The sequence below is a fragment of the Salmo salar genome, chromosome ssa29 (genome assembly GCF_905237065.1).
Source record: "Salmo salar chromosome ssa29, Ssal_v3.1, whole genome shotgun sequence".
In the NCBI taxonomy this organism is placed as follows: Eukaryota; Metazoa; Chordata; class Actinopteri; order Salmoniformes; family Salmonidae; genus Salmo; species Salmo salar.
Window position 1 is genome coordinate 42,402,821 of NC_059470.1, and position 21,077 is coordinate 42,423,897.

At 44.5% G+C, this 21,077-nt stretch overlaps 1 protein-coding gene across 1 annotated transcript in view; it reads left to right on the forward strand.

Moving 5' to 3' along the window:
• The window catches only part of mbtps2 (membrane-bound transcription factor peptidase, site 2), a 57,796-nt gene that overhangs the window by 29,662 nt on the left and 7,057 nt on the right, over positions 1-21,077 (forward strand). Inside the window, exons 9-10 of the mRNA XM_045711070.1 lie at positions 10,323-10,545; positions 10,690-10,765. Of these exons, the coding sequence (XP_045567026.1) occupies positions 10,323-10,545; positions 10,690-10,765 (299 nt within the window). The remainder of the gene's footprint in view (positions 1-10,322; positions 10,546-10,689; positions 10,766-21,077) is intronic.

Here is a 21,077-nt window from a genome sequence, read left to right on the forward strand (position 1 = left end):
TCTATCTTCAGAGCTCGTGCTACTAGGTGACCTAAACTGGGACATGCTTAACACCCCAGCCATCCTACAATCCAAGCTTGATGCCCTCAATCTCACACAAATTATTAATGAACCCACCAGGTACAACCCCAAAGCTGCAAACACTGGCACCCTCATCGATATCATCCTAACCAACGTGCCCTCTAAATACACCTCTGCTGTTTTCAACCAAGATCTCAGTGATCACTGCCTCATTGCCTGTACCCGTAATGGGTCAGCGGTCAAACGACCTCCACTCATCACTGTCAAACGCTCCCTGAAACATTTCAACGAGCAAGCCTTTCTATTCGACCTGGCCCTGGTATCCTGGAAGGATATTGACCTCATCCCGTCAGTAGAGGATGCCTGGTTATTTTTTTTAAATGCCTTCCTCTCCATCTTAAATAAGCATGCCCCTTTCAAGAAATTTAGAACCAGGAACAGATATAGCCCTTGGTTCTCCCCAGACCTGACTGCCCTTAACCAACACAAAAACATCCTATGGTGTTCTGCATTAGCATCGAACTGCCCCCGCGATATGCAACTTTTTAGGGAAGTTAGAAACCAATACACACAGGCAGTTAGAAACGCCAAGGCTAGCTTTTTCAAACAGAAATTCGCTTCGTGCAACTCCAACTCTAAAAAGTTCTGGGACATTGTAAAGTCCATGGAGAATAAGAACACCTCCTCCCAACTGCCCACTGCACTGAGGATAGGAAACTCTGTCACCACCGATAAGCCCACTATAATTGAGAATTTCAATAAGCATTTTTCTACGGCTGGCCATGCTTTCCACCTAACTACCCCTACTGCATTCAACAGCACTGCACCCCCCACAGCTACTCGCCCAAGCCTCCCCCATTTCTCCTTCTCCCAAATCCATTCAGCTGATGTTCTGAAAGAGCTGCAAAATCTAGACCCCTACAAATCAGCTGGGCTTGACAATCTGGACCGTTTCTTTCTAAAATTATGTGCCGAAATTATTGCAACCCCTATTACTAGCCTGTTCAACCTCTCTTTCGTGTCGTCTGAGATTCCCATAGATTGGAAAGCAGCTGCTGTCATCCCCCTCTTCAAAGGAGGTGACACTCTTGACCCAAATTGCTACAGACCTATATCCATCCTACCCTGCCTTTCTAAGGTCTTCGAAAGCCAAGTCAACAAACAGATTACCGACCATTTCGAATCCCACCGCACCCTCTCCGCTATGCAATCTGGTTTCAGAGCTGGTCATGGGTGCACCTCAGCCACGCTCAAGGTCCTAAACGACATCGTAACCGCCATCGATAAGAAACAATACTGTGCTGCCGTATTCATTGACCTGGCCAAAGCTTTTGACTCTGTTAATCACCATATCCTCATCGGCAGACTCAGTAGCCTTGGTTTCTCAAACAATTGCGTCGCCTGGTTCACCAACTACTTCTCTGACAGAGTTCAGTGTGTCAAATCGGAGGGCCTACTGTCTGGACCTCTGGCAGTCTCTATGGGGGTACCACAGGGTTCAATTCTTGGGCCAACTCTTTTCTCTGTATACATAAATGATGTCGCTCTTGCTGCTGGTGAATCTCTGATCCACCTCTACGCAGACGACACCATTCTGTACACTTCTGGCCCTTCTTTGGACACTGTGTTAACAACCCTCCAGACGAGCTTCAATGCCATTCAACTCTCCTTCCGTGGTCTCCAACTGCTCCTAAACACAAGTAAAACTAAATGCATGCTCTTCAACCGATCGCTGCCTGCACCTGCCCGCCTGTCAAGCATCACTTCTCTGGACGGTTCTAACTTAGAATTTGTGGACAACTACAAATACCTAGGTGTCTGGTTAGACTGTAAACTCTCCTTCCTGACTCACATCAATCATCTCCAATCCAAAGTGAAATCTCGAATTGGCTTCCTATTTCGCAACAAAGCATCCTTCACTCATGCTGCCAAACATACCCTCGTAAAACTGACCATCCTACCAATCCTCGACTTCGGCGATGTCTTTTACAAAATAGCTTCCAATACCCTACTCAACAAGCTGGATGCAGTCTATCACAGTGCCATCCGTTTTGTCACCAAAGCCCCATATACTACCCACCACTGCGACCTGTACGCTCTCGTTGGCTGGCCTTCGCTTCATAATCGTCGCCAAACACATTGGCTCCAGGTCATCTACAAGACCCTGCTAGGTAAAGTCCCCCCTTATCTCCGCTCACTGGTCACCATAGCAGCACCCACCTGTAGCACGCGCTCCAGCAGGTATATCTCTCTGGTCACCCCTAAAGCCAACTCCTCCTTTGGTCGTCTCTCCTTCCAGTTCTCTGCTGCCAATGACTGGAACGAACTACAAAAATCTCTGAAACTGGAAACACTTATCTCCCTCACTAGCTTTAAGCACCAGCTGTCAGAGCAGCTCACAGATCACTGCACCTGTACATAGCCCGTCTATAATTTAGCCCAAACTACTACCTCTTCCCCTACTGTATTTATTTATTTTATTTATTTTGCTCCTTTGCACCATATTATTTATATTTTATCTCTGAACTTTCTTCAAACTACAAATCTACCATTCCAGTGTTTTTCTTGCTATACTTTATTTACTTTGTCACCATGGCATTTTTTTGCCTTTACCTCCCTTATCTCACATCATTTGCTCACATTGTATATAGTCTTATTTTTTATTTATTTTAATTTTTTTATTTTTTTCTACTGCATTCATTGATTGTATGTTGTTTTACTCCATGTGTAACTCTGTGTTTTTTGTATGTTGTCGAACTGCTTTGCTTTATCTTGGCCAGGTCGCAATTGTAAATGAGAACTTGTTCTCAACTTGCCTACCTGGTTAAATAAAGGTGAAATAAATAAAATAAAATAAAAATTGCTAAGAGCTACTGGCAAATGCAGTAAAGTTTGAATGAACGCTTACGAGCCTGCTGCTGCCTACCACCGCTCAGTCAGACTGCTCTCAAATATCAAATCATAGACTTAATTATAATAAACACACAGAAATACAAGCCTTAGTTTCCGGATTTGACCATATTAATGACCTATCATTTCGGAAACAAAACGTTTATTCTTTCAGTGAAATACGGCACCGTTCCGTATTTTATCTAACGGGTGGCATCCATAAGTCTAAATATTCCTGTTACATTACACAACCTTCAATGTTATGTCATAATTATGTAAAATTCTGGCAAATTAGTTTGCAACGAGCCAGGCGGCCCAAACTGTTGCATATACCCTGACTCCGCGTGCAATGAATGCTAGAGATGTGACACAATTTCCCTAGTTTAATATTGCCTGCTAACATGAATTTCTTTTAACTAAATATGCAGGTTTAAAAAAATATACTTCTTCTGATTTTAAGAAAGGCAAAAGATGTTTATGGTTAGGTACATTCGTGCAATGATTGTGCTTTTTTCACGAATGCGCCTTTGTTAAATCGTCACCCGTTTGGCGAAGTAGGCTGTGATTCGATGATAAATTAACAGGCACCGCATTGATTATATGCAGCGCAGGACAAGCTAGTTAACCTAGTAATATCATCAACCATGTGTAGTTAACTAGTGATTATGATTGATTGATTGTTTTTATAAGATAAGTTTAATGCCAGCTAGCAACTTACCTTGGCTCCTTGCTGCACTCGCGTAACAGGTGGTCAGCCTGCCACGCAGTTTCCTTGTGGAATGCAATATAATCGGTGTCCAAAAATGCCGATTACCGATCGTTATGAAAACTTGAAATCAGCCCTAATTAATCGGCCATGCCGGTCGACCTCTACTAGCGTGTTCCCATCATGTGCCGTTACACGTGCTATGTCTAAGAAAGTCACCAGAAGCAAGTCTAATGTTGAGGATGTCAGCGATCCCACCATGGTCGATCTGTCTGAGACGTTTATAGGTGATCCTGATTTCGGGAAATTCTCCTGAGCTGACCTCCCCTTTGAAAACCTCAAAGGTGAGCGAGTTTGTAGAACCGTTTGTAGAACCCTACAGCTGACACTTCAATTTCTAGAAAGCAGCTGATTGCTGAACAGAGTAAATATGTTTTCCTTTTCCCTCTTTCTGGCCAGAGGACGAGTTTGATGAAGTTCGTGGGGGGGGGGGGGTTCTTTGACGTTCTAATAAGGAAATAGCGACACGTCTAGGCAGGGCGATTGTCCCAGTGTATCTCAAATTGTCGTTCCAATTGCACTTCAACAAGAGATACAGAGGTTGGCTCACGATGGTAGTATGGCAGGCCCTCTTGAGCTCAACAAGATGTATGACCATATCTTACTTAACTTCTTCTGGTCTGATCTGAAACAGGATGTTGTGGCTTACTGTAAATCCTGTCGCGTTTGCCAGCGGACGGGTAAACCCGAACCGGGCTGTACCGGTCGCACCTTTGCAGCCTATTCCTACTTTTGACTAACATTTCAGCAGGGTTCTGGTGGACTGTGTTCGTCCTTTGCCCAAAGCAAAGACTGGTAATCAGTTTTCTCTTGACAATCGTGTGCATTTAAGCTAACCCAAACCCTTTTCCTAACCTTACCTTCCCATCACTAGGAGCGTGTATTAATCCTGCTGTAGGACTCATTGGAGCCAGCACTAGCAGGTCAAACGAAAGACTGAAATGAATGAGTCGCTCAGAAAAACAAATCATGACTCTCGAGTCAGTAAAAATATTTGTTAAAAAAAGAACGAATCGTTCGCCAACTGCACATCACTAATGCAACTGTGTGCGTCATGATCGAATCCCGAGGCGTACTTTGAAGAGAACTTACTGTATTATTCAATATGGTACCACATTTTACTTTTTCTCAAACAGCAAAGTCACTATCCTATGTCAATCTTCTATCCCCCGTAGTAGGCCTAATAAAGATGAAAGCAAAGTTTATTTGTCACATGCGTCGAATACAGCAAGTGTAGTAGACCTTACAGTGAAATGCTGAATACAACAGGTGTAGTAGACCTTACAGTGAAATGCTGAATACAACAGGTGTAGTAGACCTCACAGTGAAATGCTGAATACAACAGGTGTAGTAGACCTCACAGTGAAATGCTCAATACAACAGGTGTAGTAGACCTCACAGTGAAATGCTGAATACAACAGGTGTAGTAGACCTCACAGTGAAATGCTGAATACAACAGGTGTAGTAGACCTTACAGTGAAATGCTGAATACAACAGGTGTAGTAGACCTCACAGTGAAATGCTGAATACAACAGGTGTAGTAGACCTCACAGTGAAATGCTGAATACAACAGGTGTAGACCTCACAGTGAAATGCTGAATACAACAGGTGTAGTAGACCTCACAGTGAAATGCTGAATACAACAGGTGTAGTAGACCTTATAGTGAAATGCTGAATACAACAGGTGTAGTAGACCTCACAGTGAAATGCTGAATACAACAGGTGTAGTAGACCTTACAGTGAAATGCTGAATACAACAGGTGTAGTAGACCTCACAGTGAAATGCTGAATACAACAGGTGTAGACCTCACAGTGAAATGCTGAATACAACAGGTGTAGTAGACCTTACAGTGAAATGCTGAATACAACGGGTGTAGTAGACCTCACAGTGAAATGCTGAATACAACAGGTGTAGTAGACCTCACAGTGAAATACTGAATACAACAGGTGTAGTAGACCTCACAGTGAAATGCTGAATACAACAGGTGTAGTAGACCTCACAGTGAAATGCTGAATACAACAGGTGTAGTAGACCTTACAGTGAAATGCTTACTTACAAGCTCTAACCAATAGTGCAAAAAAAAGGTGTGTGTGTGTGTGTGTGTGTGTGTGTGTGTGTGTGTGTGTGTGTGTGTGTGTGTGTGTGTGTGTGTGTGTGTGTGTGTGTGTGTGTGTGTGTGTGTGTGTGTGTGTGTGTGTGTGTGTGTGTGTGTGTGTGTGTGTGTGTGTGTGTGTGTGTGTGTGTAAGTAAGTAAAGACCTAAAACAACAGTAAAAATACATTTTGAAAATAACAGTAGCAAGGCTACATATAGACACCGGTTAGTCAGGCTGATTGAGGTAGTATGTACATGTAGATATGGTTAAAGTGACTATGTATATATGATGAACAGAGAGTAGCAGTAGCGTAAAAAGAGGGGTTGGTGGGTGGTGGGTGCCGTGGAAGTTCATTACAGAGAGACTTGGTCTTGGTCATTTTCTTCAAACAATCATCTTTATTTAATATCGATTAATTATTGCAACAATGAGACCGTCAGCCCACTAGTCTTGACTGACTGTTAGGCTGAGAGTCTAGCCTTTACAGACAATGCACAGTTTTTAAATAGCTAATACCAAGATTGCTTAGTCAGTCACTTCTAACCTTCCCATAAGCCACCTTGGTTATCTACACAGGATGGTCTTTTACTTCCCAGATGCCAGGAAGATGAGACAATGAGGCATTGTTTTTAACTCTTCCAGGCTCTCTCTATCTCGAGTCACACATGCCACATCTTGTCTATAGAATGCTAGTCAATTGTCAGCTTCAAGTTCTCTCTAGTAGAACTCACATCCTCAACACCCAGACTGCAGGGTGTTAGAGTGGAGAACATAAAACACAGCATTAGCAGGACAGAAATATCTTACTGTTCGTTAAGTAAATAATTGTTACATATCCAACAAATAAGGTGAATACATAATTTTTCCCTCACATGGGAGACAATGCAGATAGCCCGGTTAACCAATGTGCGGGAGCACTGGTTGGTCGGGCCAATTGAGGTATTATGTACATGAATGTATAGTTAAAGTGACTATGCATATATGATAAACAGAGAGTAGCAGCAGCGTAAAAGAGGGGTTGGGGGGGCACACAATGCAAATAGTCCGGGTAACCATTTGGTTACCTGTTCAGGAGTCTTATGGCTTGGGGGTAAGAACTGTTGAGAAGCCTTTTTGTCCTAGACTTGGCACTCCGGTACCGCTTGCCATGCGGTAGTAGAGAGAACAGTCTATGACTGGGGTGGCTGGGATCTTTGACAATTGTTAGGGCCTTCCTCTGACACCACCTGGTGTAGAGGTCCAGGATGGCAGGCAGCTTGGTCCCAGTGATGTACTGGGCCGTATGCACTACCCTCTGTAGTGCCTTGCGGTCGGAGGCCGAGCAGTTGCCATACCAGGCGGTGATGCAACCGGTCAGGATGCTCTCGATGGTGCAGCTGTAGAACCTTTTGAGGATCTCAGGACCCATGCCAAATCTTTTCAGTTTCCTGAGGGGGAATAGGTTTTGTCGTGCCCTCTTCACCACTGTCTTGGTGTGTTTGGACCATTCTAGTGTGTTGGTGATGTGGACACCAAGGAACCTGAAGCTCTCAACCTGCTCCACTACAGCCCCGTCGATGAGAATGGGGGCGTGCTCGGGCCTCCATTTCCTGTAGTCCACAATCATCTCCTTTGTCTTGATCACGTTGAGGGAGAGGTTGTTGTCCTGGCACCACACGGCCAGGTCTCTGACCTCCTCCCTATAGGCTGTCTCGTTGTTGTCGGTGATCAGGCCTGTTGTGTCGTCTGCAAACTTAATGATGGTGTTGGAGTTGTGCCTGGCCATGCAGTCGTGGGTGAACAGGGAGTACCGGAGGGGACTGAGCACGCACCCCTGAGGGGCTCCAGTGTTGAGGATCAGCGTGGAGGATGTGTTGTTACCTATCCTCACCACCTGGGGGGCGTCCCGTAAGGAAGTCCAGGATCCAGTTGCAGAGGGAGGTGTTTAGTCCCAGGGTCCTTAGCTTAATGATGAGCTTTGAGGGCACTATGGTGTTGAACGCTGAGCTGTAGTCAATGAACAGCATTCTCACATAGGTGTTCCTTTTGTCCAGGTGGGAAAAGGCAGTGTGGAGTGCAATAGAGATTGCATCATCTGTGGATCTGTTTGAGTGGTATGAAAATTGGAGTGGGTCTAGGGTTTCTGGGATAATGGTGTTGATATGAGCCATTACCAGCCTTTCAAAGCTCTTCATGGCTATGAACGTGAGTGCTACGGGTCTGTAGTCATTTAGTCAGGTTATCTTAGTGATCTTGGGCACAGGGACTATGGTGGTCTGCTTGAAACATGTTGGTTTACAGACTCAATCAGGGACATTTCGAAAATGTCAGTGAAGACACCTGCCAGTTGGTCAGCACATGACCGGAGTACACGTCCTGGTAATCCGTCTGGCCCTGCGGCCTTGTGTATGTTGACCTGTTTAAAGGTCTTACTCGTGTCGGCTACGGAGAGCATGATCACCCAGTCGTCCAGAACAGCTGATGCTCTCATGCACGCCTCAGTGTTGCTTGCCTCGAAGCATAGAAGTGATTTAGCTCGTCTGGTAGGCTTGTGTCACTGGGCAGCTTTGCCTGTTTGATGGTTCGTCGGAGGGCATAGCGGGATTTCTTATAAGCGCCCGGTTAGAGTCCTGCTCCTTGAAAGCAGCAGCTCTAGCCTTTAACTCAGTGCGGATGTTGCCTGTAAGCCATGGCTTCTGGTTGGGGTATGTACATACAGTCATTGTGGGGATGACGTCGTCGATGCACTTATTGATGAAGCCAGTGACTGATCTGCTGTACTCCTCAATGCCATCTGAGGAATCCCGGAACATATTCCAGTCTGTGCAGCAAAACAGTCCTGTAGCTTATGACCAGGGGATAGAAGCTGTGTTGGAGTCTATTTGTCTAAGCCTTGATGTACCGGTACCGCCTGCAGGACGGGATCATGGAGAACAGTCCATGTCTCCAGTGTCCAGTAGTGTAAATGCAGCAACCCCATGCTTCAGCCCATGGATTTATAGCCACTATGCTGCATCAGTTGGAGTATAGGTGATTTAATAAATTAATTTAACCTTTATTTAAGTAGACTATAGGTGATATTTAACCTTTATTTAACTAGACTATAGGTGATAATATAAACCATGCATAGTTCTCACTTGGTGGAGTACAGCTACGACTGGAATGTACTTTTCCGTAGCAGGTTAGGAGAACTTGGTCTTTATTTTATACTTTTTATATCCCTGTTTTACCAGGTAAGTTGACTGAGAACAAATTCTCATTTACAGTGACGACCTGGGGAATAGTTACAGGGGAGAGGAGGGGGTTGAATGAGCCAATTGGAAGGTTAGGAAAAAGGTTAGCTCAAATTATACATTTTAGCTTTTACATTTGTATAATTTTCATTTGGATATAATTTAGCTTAACCACGACAGTGATATTGAGATACGAAGATGTTATTATAGTTGAAATAATACTGTTCCATGAAAATCATAACTGGCACACAGATCGCTAGAAATGATAAGATACAGTGGCTGATGGAAGAGCTAGCCTATTACTAGTAACTTAATGAGCGTAAAGGAAGGACGATGGATGGTCCAGGTTTTATTTTCTGCTCATCTTCATCTGTGGCTCCATGTCTTAATTATTTAATCACACAGTGCTTAAAGTATCAGACCAGCTCAGTACATATAGTTGATTTGATTCGCACAGTGCTTAAAGCATCAGACCAGCTCAGTGCATATAGTTGATTTGATTCACACAGTGCTTAAAGCATCAGACCAGCTCAGTGCATATAGTTGATTTGATTCACACAGTGCTTAAAGCATCAGACCAGCTCAGTGCATATAGTTGATTTGATTCACACAGTGCTTAAAGCATCAGACCAGCTCAGTGCATATAGTTAATTTAATCAAACACAGTGCTTAAAGCATCAGACCAGCTCAGTGCATATAGTTGATTTAATCCAACACAGTGCTTAAAGCATCAGACCAGCTCAGTGCATATAGTTGATTTGATTCACACAGTGCTTAAAGCATCAGACCAGCTCAGTGCATATAGTTGATTTGATTCACACAGTGCTTAAAGCATCAGACCAGCTCAGTGCATATAGTTGATTTGATTCACACAGTGCTTAAAGCATCAGACCAGCTCAGTGCATATAGTTAATTTAATCAAACACAGTGCTTAAAGCATCAGACCAGCTCAGTGCATATAGTTGATTTAATCCAACACAGTGCTTAAAGCATCAGACCAGCTCAGTGCATATAGTTGATTTGATTCACACAGTGCTTAAAGCATCAGACCAGCTCAGTGCATATAGTTGATTTGATTCACACAGTGCTTAAAGCATCAGACCAGCTCAGTGCATATAGTTAATTTAATCAAACACAGGGTGTGTCTATATATGGCAAAATACACGTTTCAAAATGTTGACCAATCGATTGGTCGAAAGAACAAAAGACTCTCGGTCGAGCCAGAATTTTTGAGGGTGGGGTACAGCCCTACACACACACACACACACACACACACACACACACACACACACACACACACACACACAGATATTGGACTAACTGCTGGTTGTGTTTCAGTATGCGTGTCTCCCGGCTCGTAAGATACTGTCTGGCAGCCGTGTGTGTCGCAGCAACGCAGACTGCCTCACACACACGCATCTTGACACAGACCCTGACACACACTCACCCAGTGTCTGTGTCACACCTTCGCTGGAGAACCAGACCAGGTTGATCCGCCTCACTCATCCACCCAATACACAGATGCTGTTTGTGGGGTACCCTCCTCACCTCCAATATGCAGGTCAGTGTGTGTTATTGTCCCTCCTGACTTCCTGTCTGATCAACTAACCATAACACTGTCCTCTGTCTTTCTGTCTGTCTGTCTGTCTGTCTGTCTGTCTGTCTGTCTGTCTGTCTGTCTTAATGCCTGTCCTGTCCTCCTCAGTCAGTCTGACCAACTTTGCTCCTCGCTTCGGCTTCCTGAACCTGGACCTCCCTGTTGTCATGGAGACCTTCTGCAAGTATCCTTTTGTACATTCAGACTCCATATTATGGCAGTGTTGGAAATGAACAAACCTGAAGAGGCTAGGAAACTACAGCTAACTCGCTAGCAATCACAGCTAACATGCTAGCAACCGCAGCTAACTAGTTAGCAACCCAGAGCAGATCTACTTTGGGGGAGATGAGAAACTCCATTGGAATCAAATGAACGGCCATTGTTTACGTTACCGATGCATTGTCAATGGGCCACGCAGTGCATTCTACGACAAGGAGAGCACTCCTTCAAGGAGTGAATGGGAACCAATTGGGTGCTAGCTCAAAAACCCAACATCAGCATGAATTTCGTGAACAAGAAGTACAACATTACAAATCTTTTCCAAGATGTGAGATAATTAACTTGTTCTCTGTAATATCATATTTTATTTTTGATTTAACCTCTATGGGCTAGGCGGGACGAATTCGTCCCACCTACGTAACAGCCACTTGTATCCAGTGGCGCGATTTTTGAATCGTTTGAAATACTATTACTTCAATTTCTCAAACATATGACTATTTTACAGCTATTTAAAGACAAGACTCTCGTTTATCTAACCACACTGTCCGATTTCAAAAAGGCTTTACAACGAAAGCAAAACATTAGATTATGTCAGGAGAGTGCCCAGCCAGAAATAATCAGACACCCATTTTTCAAGCTAGCATATAATATCACATAAACCCAAACCACAGCTAAATGCAGCACTAACCTTTGATGATCTTCATCAGATGACAACCCTAGGACATTATGTTATACAATACATGCATGTCTGTTCAATCAAGTTCATATTTATATCAAAAAACAGCTTTTTACATTAGCATGTGACGTTCAGAAAAAGCATACCCCCGCAAACTTCCGGGGAATTTACTAACAGTTTGCTAAATTACTCACGATAAACGTTCACAAAAAGCATAACAATTATTTTAAGAATTATAGATACATTACTCCTCTATGCACTCGATATGTCCGATTTTAAAATAGCTTTTCGGATGAAGCACATTTTGCAATATTCTAAGTACATAGCCCAGCCATCAAGGGCTAGCTATTTAGACACCCGGCAAGATTAGCCTTCACCAATATCAGATTTACTATTATAAAAGTTTGATTACCTTTTGTTGTCTTCGTCAGAATGCACTCCCAGGACTTCTACTTCAATAACAAATGTAGGTTTGGTCCCAAATAATCCATCTTTATATCCAAATAGCGTCGTTTTGTTAGTGCGTTCTAGACACTATCCGAAATGGTAAACCACGGTCGTGCGCATGGCGCAGAACGTGACAAAAAATGTCTAAATATTCCATTACCGTACTTCGAAGCATGTCAACCGCTGTTTAAAATCAATTTTTATGCAATTTATCTCGTAGAAAAGCGATAACATTCCGACCGGGAATCTGCAATAAGCTAAACAGCCTAATGAAAATACTCCACGGGGGGCTAATCGCGCACGCGCCTCATTCCATTGTCACCTAATGGGACACTTGGATAAGGTGATAATCTGTTTCAGCCTGAGGCTGCCTCGTAATCGTTCATGATTTTCCCGGGTTCTGAAAGCCTATTGGAGCCCTGGGAATTGTCACGTTACAGCTAAGATCCTTACTCTTCAATAAACAGATGCAAGATGCACGACTCCTTGTCAGACAGGCCACTTCCTGCATGAAACCTTGTCAGGTTTTTGCCTGCCATAGGAGTTCTGTTATACTCACAGACACCATTCAAACAGTTTTAGAAACTTTAGGGTGTTTTCTATCCAAACCTGAACAATAATATGCATATTCTAGCTTCTGAGTTGGTGTAGGAGGCAGTTAAAAATGGGCACATATTTTTTCCAAAATTCTCAATACTGCCCCCTAGCCCAAACAGGTAAACTTTTTTTTTATCTAATCAGGGGAACCCAATTGAGACCAGGGTCTAATTTTCAATGGTGTTCTCTGAATAATGGTATAGCTTTGGATTTGTGACATTACGTACCTTCTCGACCCTGACTTTGAGAAGGGATTGCGTTCCGATTAGCTTAGCAACCACCTGACGCAGCATGACAACTTGAACGCGATTGGTTGACAGTCTGCTGGGTTGGGCGTTATACGTTCCATCATTCATTGGGATTCCTATCTCCTCCTTTCTTTAACATCTCTGCCCCAAACAGCTAGCAAACCACAGCTAACTAGCTAGCAAACCACAGCTAACTAGCTAGCAAACCACAGTTAACTAGCTAGCAAACCACAGCTTAGCTAGCAAACCACAGCTTAGCTAGCAAACCACAGCTTAGCTAGCAAACCACAGCTTAGCTAGCAAACCACAGTTAACTAGCTAGCAAACCACAGTTAACTAGCTAGCAAACCACAGTTAACTAGCTAGCAAACCACAGCTAACTAGCTAACAAACCACAGCTAACTAGCTAGCAAACCACAGCTAACTAGCTAGCAAACCACAGTTAACTAGCTAGCAAACCACAGCTAACTAGCTAGCAAACCACAGCTAACTAGCTAGCAAACCACAGCTTAGCTAGCAAACCACAGCTAACTAGCTAGCAAACCACAGCTTAGCTAGCAAACCACAGCTAACTAGCTAGCAAACCACAGCTAACTAGCTAGCAAACCACAGCTTAGCTAGCAAACCACAGTTAACTAGCTAGCAAACCACAACTAACTAGCTAGCAAACCACAGCTTAGCTAGCAAACTACAGCTTAGCTAGCAAACCACAGCTAACTAGCTAGCAAACCACAGCTAACTAGCTAGCAAACCACAGCTAACTAGCTAGCAAACCACAGCTAACTAGCTAGCAAACCACAGCTAACTAGCTAGCAAACCACAACTAACTAGCTAGCAAACCACAGCTAACTAGCTAGCAAACCACAGCTAACTAGCTAGCAAACCACAGCTAACTAGCTAGCAAACCACAGCTAACTAGCTAGCTAGCAACATAAAATATTGTTGGTGACGTTCAGTGTTGTAGTGCTATTTATTTTTTAATTACGTTTAAATGTTCTGTGTGGCTCTGTTGGTAGAGCATGGCACTTGCAAAGCCACGGTTGTGGGTTCGATTCCCACGGAGGACCAGTATGAAAAAAGTATGAACTCACTACTGTAAGTGGCTCTGGATAAGAGCATCTGCTAAATTACTCAAATGTAAATCATAATTTCCTCAATCAAAGTTTGTACCGACAGATGTAGCCTATTAAATAGTTTATCATTATAGAATATGCATAAAATGCATCCTCCAATTGCAACGTCTGACTATGACCACACAGGTCTATTGTCTCAAGAAATGTTATATCTTTAATACCCTCAAACACCAAGATAGGTATTCTTCATTTCAAAGTAGGCCATCACTTTCATAAATGATCATTCTTCACGAGTTAAATGTCAGAACTGCATCTGCATGCAAATCATCTGATCTCAATCAGTTTCCTGGAAGTAGGCATTTAGAGCTTCTTGATTGGCTGTTTCAGGAGCCAATTAGAACAGATGGTGTTAACTATTAGCCTTTGTTCTATTTAGTTTCAATCAAAGCATATATCCTGCCTAGTGGTCCACTATGTTGAGTTTTGGCGCATGAGAAAAAGCTTCAGCTAACCATCCTAAAATGTCAGTAGAAATGAGGTGTTGTTGGTGTAACATCGCAGGCCTACTATGCTATTATATTCTGTTATGTAAAATATTCATGAATCAGTATGTGATCTTGCGATACATTGATTTAGCTTTGATCAAACTTTACTAAACCAGCACCACTGTGAGAAGTGATACTCTTCTATTTGTAATTATAACAGTAAGTGATGAGTGGGACTATTAGATATAGGCAGCAGATCTTGATGAGGGTTATTTTAAGAGATTGGAGTGCCCTTCGTGGAGCTGAAAGTACATCCCTAGAATCGCACAATGATGTTATAGAAGTTGAACCAACTTGTGGTGCTGAAGGAACAGTTCAGGAACAAACAACAATCATTTACAGTATAGGCTTACGTGGTGAGAGTAGCTATTGTTAGGGTTAGGGTTAGGGGTACGGTTAGGGTTAGGGGTAGGGTTAGGGTTAGGGGTAGGGTTAGGGTTAGGGGTAGGGTTAGGGTTAGCCTAATGTAAATACAGATACGTATAGCTTAATATCATTGCACTGTCTGAGAGGAGAGCTTTAGTTGCGAGTAGGCATTTCATTGTATATCTTACAGCATAGTGTATTTAATTAATTTTTTTACTTTACCTTTATTTAACTAGGCAAGTCAGTAAAGAACAAATTCTTATTTTCTATGACGGCCTAGGAACAGTGGGTTAACTGCCTTGTTCAGGGGCAGAAAGACAGATTTTTACCTTGTCAGGTCGGGGATTCGATCTTGCAATCTTCCGGTTACTAGTCCAACGCTCTAACCACTAGGCTACCCTGCCGCCCCAGAACGCGCCCTGCGTCTCAACCAATAGCCAGTATAGGCTAATTATACCAAGCAGGGCTACAGGAACTTCCAGAGAGGGTCAAGCTCCTTGGGCTTTGCGGTGGTCACTCTGGTTTGGGTGTCCTCTGCAGAATGGTGTCGCATTGCATAAGAGGGGGTCCGTGGGAGGGGGTCTCAGCCAAAGCCTGCCTCCTATCCATATGGGCTTGCGCGAAGCAGTCTAAGCGAAGCAGTTTTGCACTGCCTTCACCCAATCCTGATAGTCTAAATAACCAGTGATGAGAACCCAAACAGCGGAACTACTGGTGCTTGTTATCCTCCTCCATGCCATTCAGTCCCGACAGATTCTTTGATTTTGTACATTAGCGAACCCCAAGCTAACTCGCTACTAACCCCATGCTAGCTTTGCTAGCAATCCCACACTAACTCGCTAGCAATCCCACACTAACTCGCTAGCAACCCAAGTTAACTCGCTAGTAATGCCAAGCTAATGCCAAGCTAATTGTCATAAAATGTTGCTTAAAATATTATTATTCACAATGTAAGCACAGCAATGTGCACAAGGCAGTAGGCTACACGCCAATGTTTGTTCCATAATGCAATTAGTGGGAAAACACCATTGTCAAAAGTGTTTTCACATGCAAGCAGTTTTATGCGACCGAGATGAAAATATCCGTTAGAAATTTAGAAAGAGAGGAGATCTAATAGGATACTGTGCGCGTGTTGATTTTGTCCAACCACACCAGACGCCATCAGGACACAGGTTGAAATATCAAAACAAACTCTGAACCAACTATATTCATTTGGAGACAGGTTGAAAAGCATTTAACATTGATGGCAATTTAGCTAGCTAGTTTGCTGTTGCTAGGTAATTTGTCCTGGGATATAAACATTGGGTTGTTATTTTACCTGAAATGCACAAGGTCCTCTACACCTAAAATGTATCCACAGATAAAAGGGGAAACCGAGTTAATTTCTAGTCATCTCTCCTCCTTCAGGAATCTTCTTCTGTGGACTTTATATGGCGGTTGGCAACCAACTTTAAGGTGCATTACCACCACCAACTGGACTGGAGTGTGGACCTCAGTTCATCTTTCAATCACCCACGTGGGTCTATGCTCCTAACAACCAATGAGGAGATGGGAGATGCGGGACTTGCAGCGCATCACAAATAGAACCAAACGCAGACGCTCAAATAACCAAGTTCTATTTTAGCGCCTGGCTACTCAGACGATCGTTGACACGCGCGAGCAGTGTGGTGCTATGATTAAATAACATGTATCATATTAATAAGGTCAGGTTTCAGAGAATGCAGTATATGTTTATGTTTTTAAAATGAATACTGCCTCTAGATCTCTTTTTTTAATCGGACAAAAGCCGTCTATTACCGGCTAACGGAAACCATGGTGTGTTGGGGTGTCTGTGTAGTATGAGTGGGTGTGTGGGTAGAGTCTAGTGGGTGTGTGGGTACAGTCTAGTGGGTGTGTGTGGGTAGAGTCTAGTGGGTGTGTGGGTACAGTCTAGTGGGTGTGTGGGTACAGTCTAGTGGGTGTGTGGGTAGTGTCTAGTGGGTGTGTGGGTAGTGTCTAGTGGGTGTGTGGGTAGAGTCTAGTGGGTGTGTGTGGGTACAGTCTAGTGGGTGTGTGGGTAGAGTCTAGTGGGTGTGTGTGTGGGTACAGTCTAGTGGGTGTGTGTGGGTACAGTCTAGTGGGTGTGTGTGGGTACAGTCTAGTGGGTGTGTGGGTAGAGTCTAGTGGGTGTGTGTGGGTAGAGTCTAGTGGGTGTGTGTGGGTACAGTCTAGTGGGTGTGTGGGTACAGTCTAGTGGGTGTGTGGGTAGTGTCTAGTGGGTGTGTGGGTAGAGTCTAGTGGGTGTGTGGGTAGAGTCTAGTGGGTGTGTGGGTAGAGTCTAGTGGGTGTGTGGGTACAGTCTAGTGGGTGTGTGTGTGGGTACAGTCTAGTGGGTGTGTGTGTGGGTACAGTCTAGTGGGTGTGTGTGTGGGTACAGTCTAGTGGGTGTGTGTGTGGGTACAGTCTAGTGGGTGTGTGTGGGTACAGTCTAGTGGGTGTGTGTGGGTACAGTCTAGTGGGGTGTGTGGGTACAGTCTAGTGGGGGTGTGTGGGTACAGTCTAGTGGGGGTGTGTGGGTAGAGTCTAGTGGGTGTGTGGGTACAGTCTAGTGGGTGTGTGGGTACAGTCTAGTGGGTGTGTGGGTAGAGTCTAGTGGGTGTGCATAGAGCCAGCGCAACAAAAAAATGGGGGTGAATGTAAATAGTCTGGGTAGCCATTTGATGAACTGTTCAGCAGTCTTATGGCTTGGGGGTAGAAGCTGTTCAGGAGCCTTTTGGACCCAGACTTGGCGCTCCGGTACCGCTTGCCGTGCGGTAGCAGAGAGAACAGTCTATGACTGGGGTGGCTGGAGTCTTTGACAATTTTGAGGGCCTTCCTCTGACACCGCCTGGTATATAGGTTCTGGATGGCAGGGTGTCGGCCCCATTGATTTACTGGGCTGTACGAACTATCCTCTGTAGTGCCTTGTGGTTGGATGTCAAGCAGATGCCATACCAAACTGTGATGCAACCGGTCAAGATTCTCTCAATGGTGTAGCTGTAGAACCTTTGGAGGATCTGAGGGCCCATGCCAAATCTTTTCAGCCAGCCTCTTGAGGGGAAAGAAGCGTTGTCGTGCCCTCTTCACGACTGTGTTGGTGTGTTTAGACCATGATACCCTATATGGTCAAAAGTATGTGGACACCCGCTCGTAAATCATCTCATTTTAAAATCATGGGCATTAATATGGAGTTGGTCCCCACTTTGTTGCTATAACAGCCTCCACTCTTCTGGGAAGGCTTTCCACTAGATGTTGGAACATTGCTGCGGGGACTTGCTTCCATTCAGTCACGAGTATTATTGAGGTTGGCCACTGATGTTGGGCAATTAGGGCAGGCTTCCTTTCAGCGTTCCAATTCATACCAAAGGTGTTCGATGGGGTTGAGGTCAGGGCTCTGTGCAGGCCAGTCAAGTTCATCCACACCTAGCTCGACAAACCATTACTGTATGGACCCCACTTTGTGTACGGGGGAATTTTCATGCTGAAACAGGAAAGGGCCTTCCCCAAACTGTTGCCACAAAGTTGGAAGCACAGAATCGTCTAGAATGTCAATGTATGCTGTCGCGTTAAGATTTCCCTTCACTGGAACTAAGGGTCCTGAACCATGAAAAACAGCTCCAGACCATTATTCCTCTTCCACCAAACTTTACATTTGGCACTATGCATTGGGGCAGGTAGCGTTCTCCTGGCATCTACCAAACCCATATTCATCCGTCGGACTGCCAGATGGTGAAGCGTGATTCATCACTCCAGAGAACGAGTTTACACTGCTCCAGAGTCCAATGGTGGCGAGCTTTACACCACCCGACGCATGGTGATCTTAGGCTTGTGTGCGGCTGCTCGGCCATGGAAACACATTTCATGATGCTCCTGACAAACAGTTCTTATGCTGACGTTGCTTCCAGAGGCAGTTTGGAATTCGGTCGTCAGTGTTGCAACCGAGGACAGACAATTGACCAGGGCAGCTCTAGCAGGGCAGAAATTTGACCAACTGACTTGTTGGAAATGTGCATCCTATCGATGGTACCACGTTGAGAGTCACTAAGCTCTTCAGTAAGGCTATTCTACTGCCAATGATTTTCTATGGAGATTGCATGGTTGTGTGCTTGATTTTATACACCTGTCAGCAACGGGTGTGGCTGAAATAGCCGAATCCACTAATTTGAAGGGGTGTCCACATACCTTTTCCATGTAGTATAGGTCCTTGGTGATGTGGACACAGAGGAACTTAAAGCTCTTGACCCATTCCACTACAGCCTCGTCGATGTAAATGGGGGCATGCTCAGGCCTCCATTCCTGTAGTCCACGATCAGCTCCTTTGTCTGATGTTGACAGAGAGGTCGTTGTCCTGCCACCACACTGCCAGGTCTCTGACCTCTTTCTCAACATCGTCGGTGACCAGGCCTACCACCGCCATGTCGTTGGCAAACTTAATGATGGTGATGGAGTCGTGGGTGAACAGGGAGTACAGGAGGGGACTAAGCACACACCACTGAGGGGCCGCGGTGTTGAGGGTCAGCGTGGCAGATCTGTTGTTGTCTACCCTCACCATCTGGGGGTGTCCCTTCAGGAAGTCCAGGATCCAGTTACAGAGGGAGGTGTTCAGTCCCAGGGTCCTTAGCTTACAGGCTGACTACACCGCTCTCGTTGCGAGTGTTTCAAAATAAATTTATAAGTCTATATTATTAAATTATTGCACCCACACTGCTCGCGTGCGCCAACTAGCGTCTGCATTGCCAAGGGCTAAAATAGAAGTCAGTTCTATTTCTGACACAGATCGCGCTGCAAGTCCTGCCTCTCCCATCTCCTCATTGGTTTATAGAAGCAGGTACCCACGTGCCGTCTCCTCATTGGTTATACACATGTGGGTGACTGAAGACGAATGAGGTCAGTGGCGGTAATGCACCTAATTTATGAAAGTTGCCAATCACAATATAAAGTCAAGAGAAGAAAAAGCCTGGAAGGATGCGAGATGACTAGAAACGATTCGGCTGACCGTTTTATGTGTGGATTAATTGGTGGAGTAGAGGACCTTGTGCATTTCAGGTAAAATAACAACTCAATGTTTATATCCCAGGACAAATTAGCCAGCAACAGCAAGCTAGCTAAATAGGACAAAATAGCTAGCAAGTGCAAGCTAACTAGCTAAATTGCCATAAATATTTAATGCTTTTCGACCTGTCCCCAAATGTAATATAATTGGTTCAGAGTTTGTTTTGATATTTTAACCTGCGTGTTTTGATTACGTTTGGTGTGGGGGGGACAAAATACATTTATGCACGATGGCGCACGGGCCCAGCCGGTTTGGGTTCTGTGTTAGAGTTGAGCTTGGATGGCTCTATGGTGTTGAACGATGAGCTGAAGTAAATGAACAGCATTCTCACGTGGTTGTTCCTTTTGTCCAGGTGGGAAAGGACAGTGTGGAGTGCAATAGAGATTGCGACATCTGTGGGTCTGTTGGGTCGGTATGCGAATTGGAATGGGTCTGGCATGATAGTGTTGTGAGCCTTGACCAGTCTTTCAAAGCATTTCATGGCCACAGATGTGAGTGCTACGGAGCGATAGTAGGTATTGCATGTATGTATTACAGACTGGGTCAGGGAGAGGTTGAAAATGTCAGTGAAGACTCAGACTTCCGGAACAGCTGGTGCTTTTCCGCAAAGCAAGTATACAAGGCATTTAACTCGTCTGGTAGATTTGCATCACTGGGCAGCTCAAGGCTGGGTTTCCCTTTGTCATTGGTGATAGTTTGCAAGCCCTAGCACATCTGACAAGCATCAGAGCTGGTGTAGTAGGATTTGATCTTAGTCCTATATTGCCGCTTTGCCTGTTTGATCGATTAATCTATCAAATTTATTTATAAAGCCCTTTTTTACATCAGCTGATGTCACAAAGTGCTGTACAGAAACCCAGCCTACAACCCCAAACAGCAAGCAATGCAGGTGTAGAAGCACGGTGGCTAGGAAAAACTCCCTAGAAAGGCCAGAACCTAGGAAGAAACCTAGAGAGGAACCAGGCTATGAGGGGTGGCCAGTCCTCTTCTGGCTGTGCCGGGTGGAGATTATAACAGAACATTGCCAAGATGTTCAAACGTTCATAGACGACCAGCAGGGTCAAATAATAATAATCACAGTGGTTGTAGAGGGTGCAACAGGTCAGCACCTCAGAGTAAATGTCAGTTGGCTTTTCATAGCCGATCATTCAGAGTTAGAGACAGCAGGTGCGGTAGAGAGAAAGTCAAAAACAGCAGGTCTGCGACAAGGTAGCACGTCCAGTGAACAGGTCAGGGTTCCATGGTTCGTCGGAG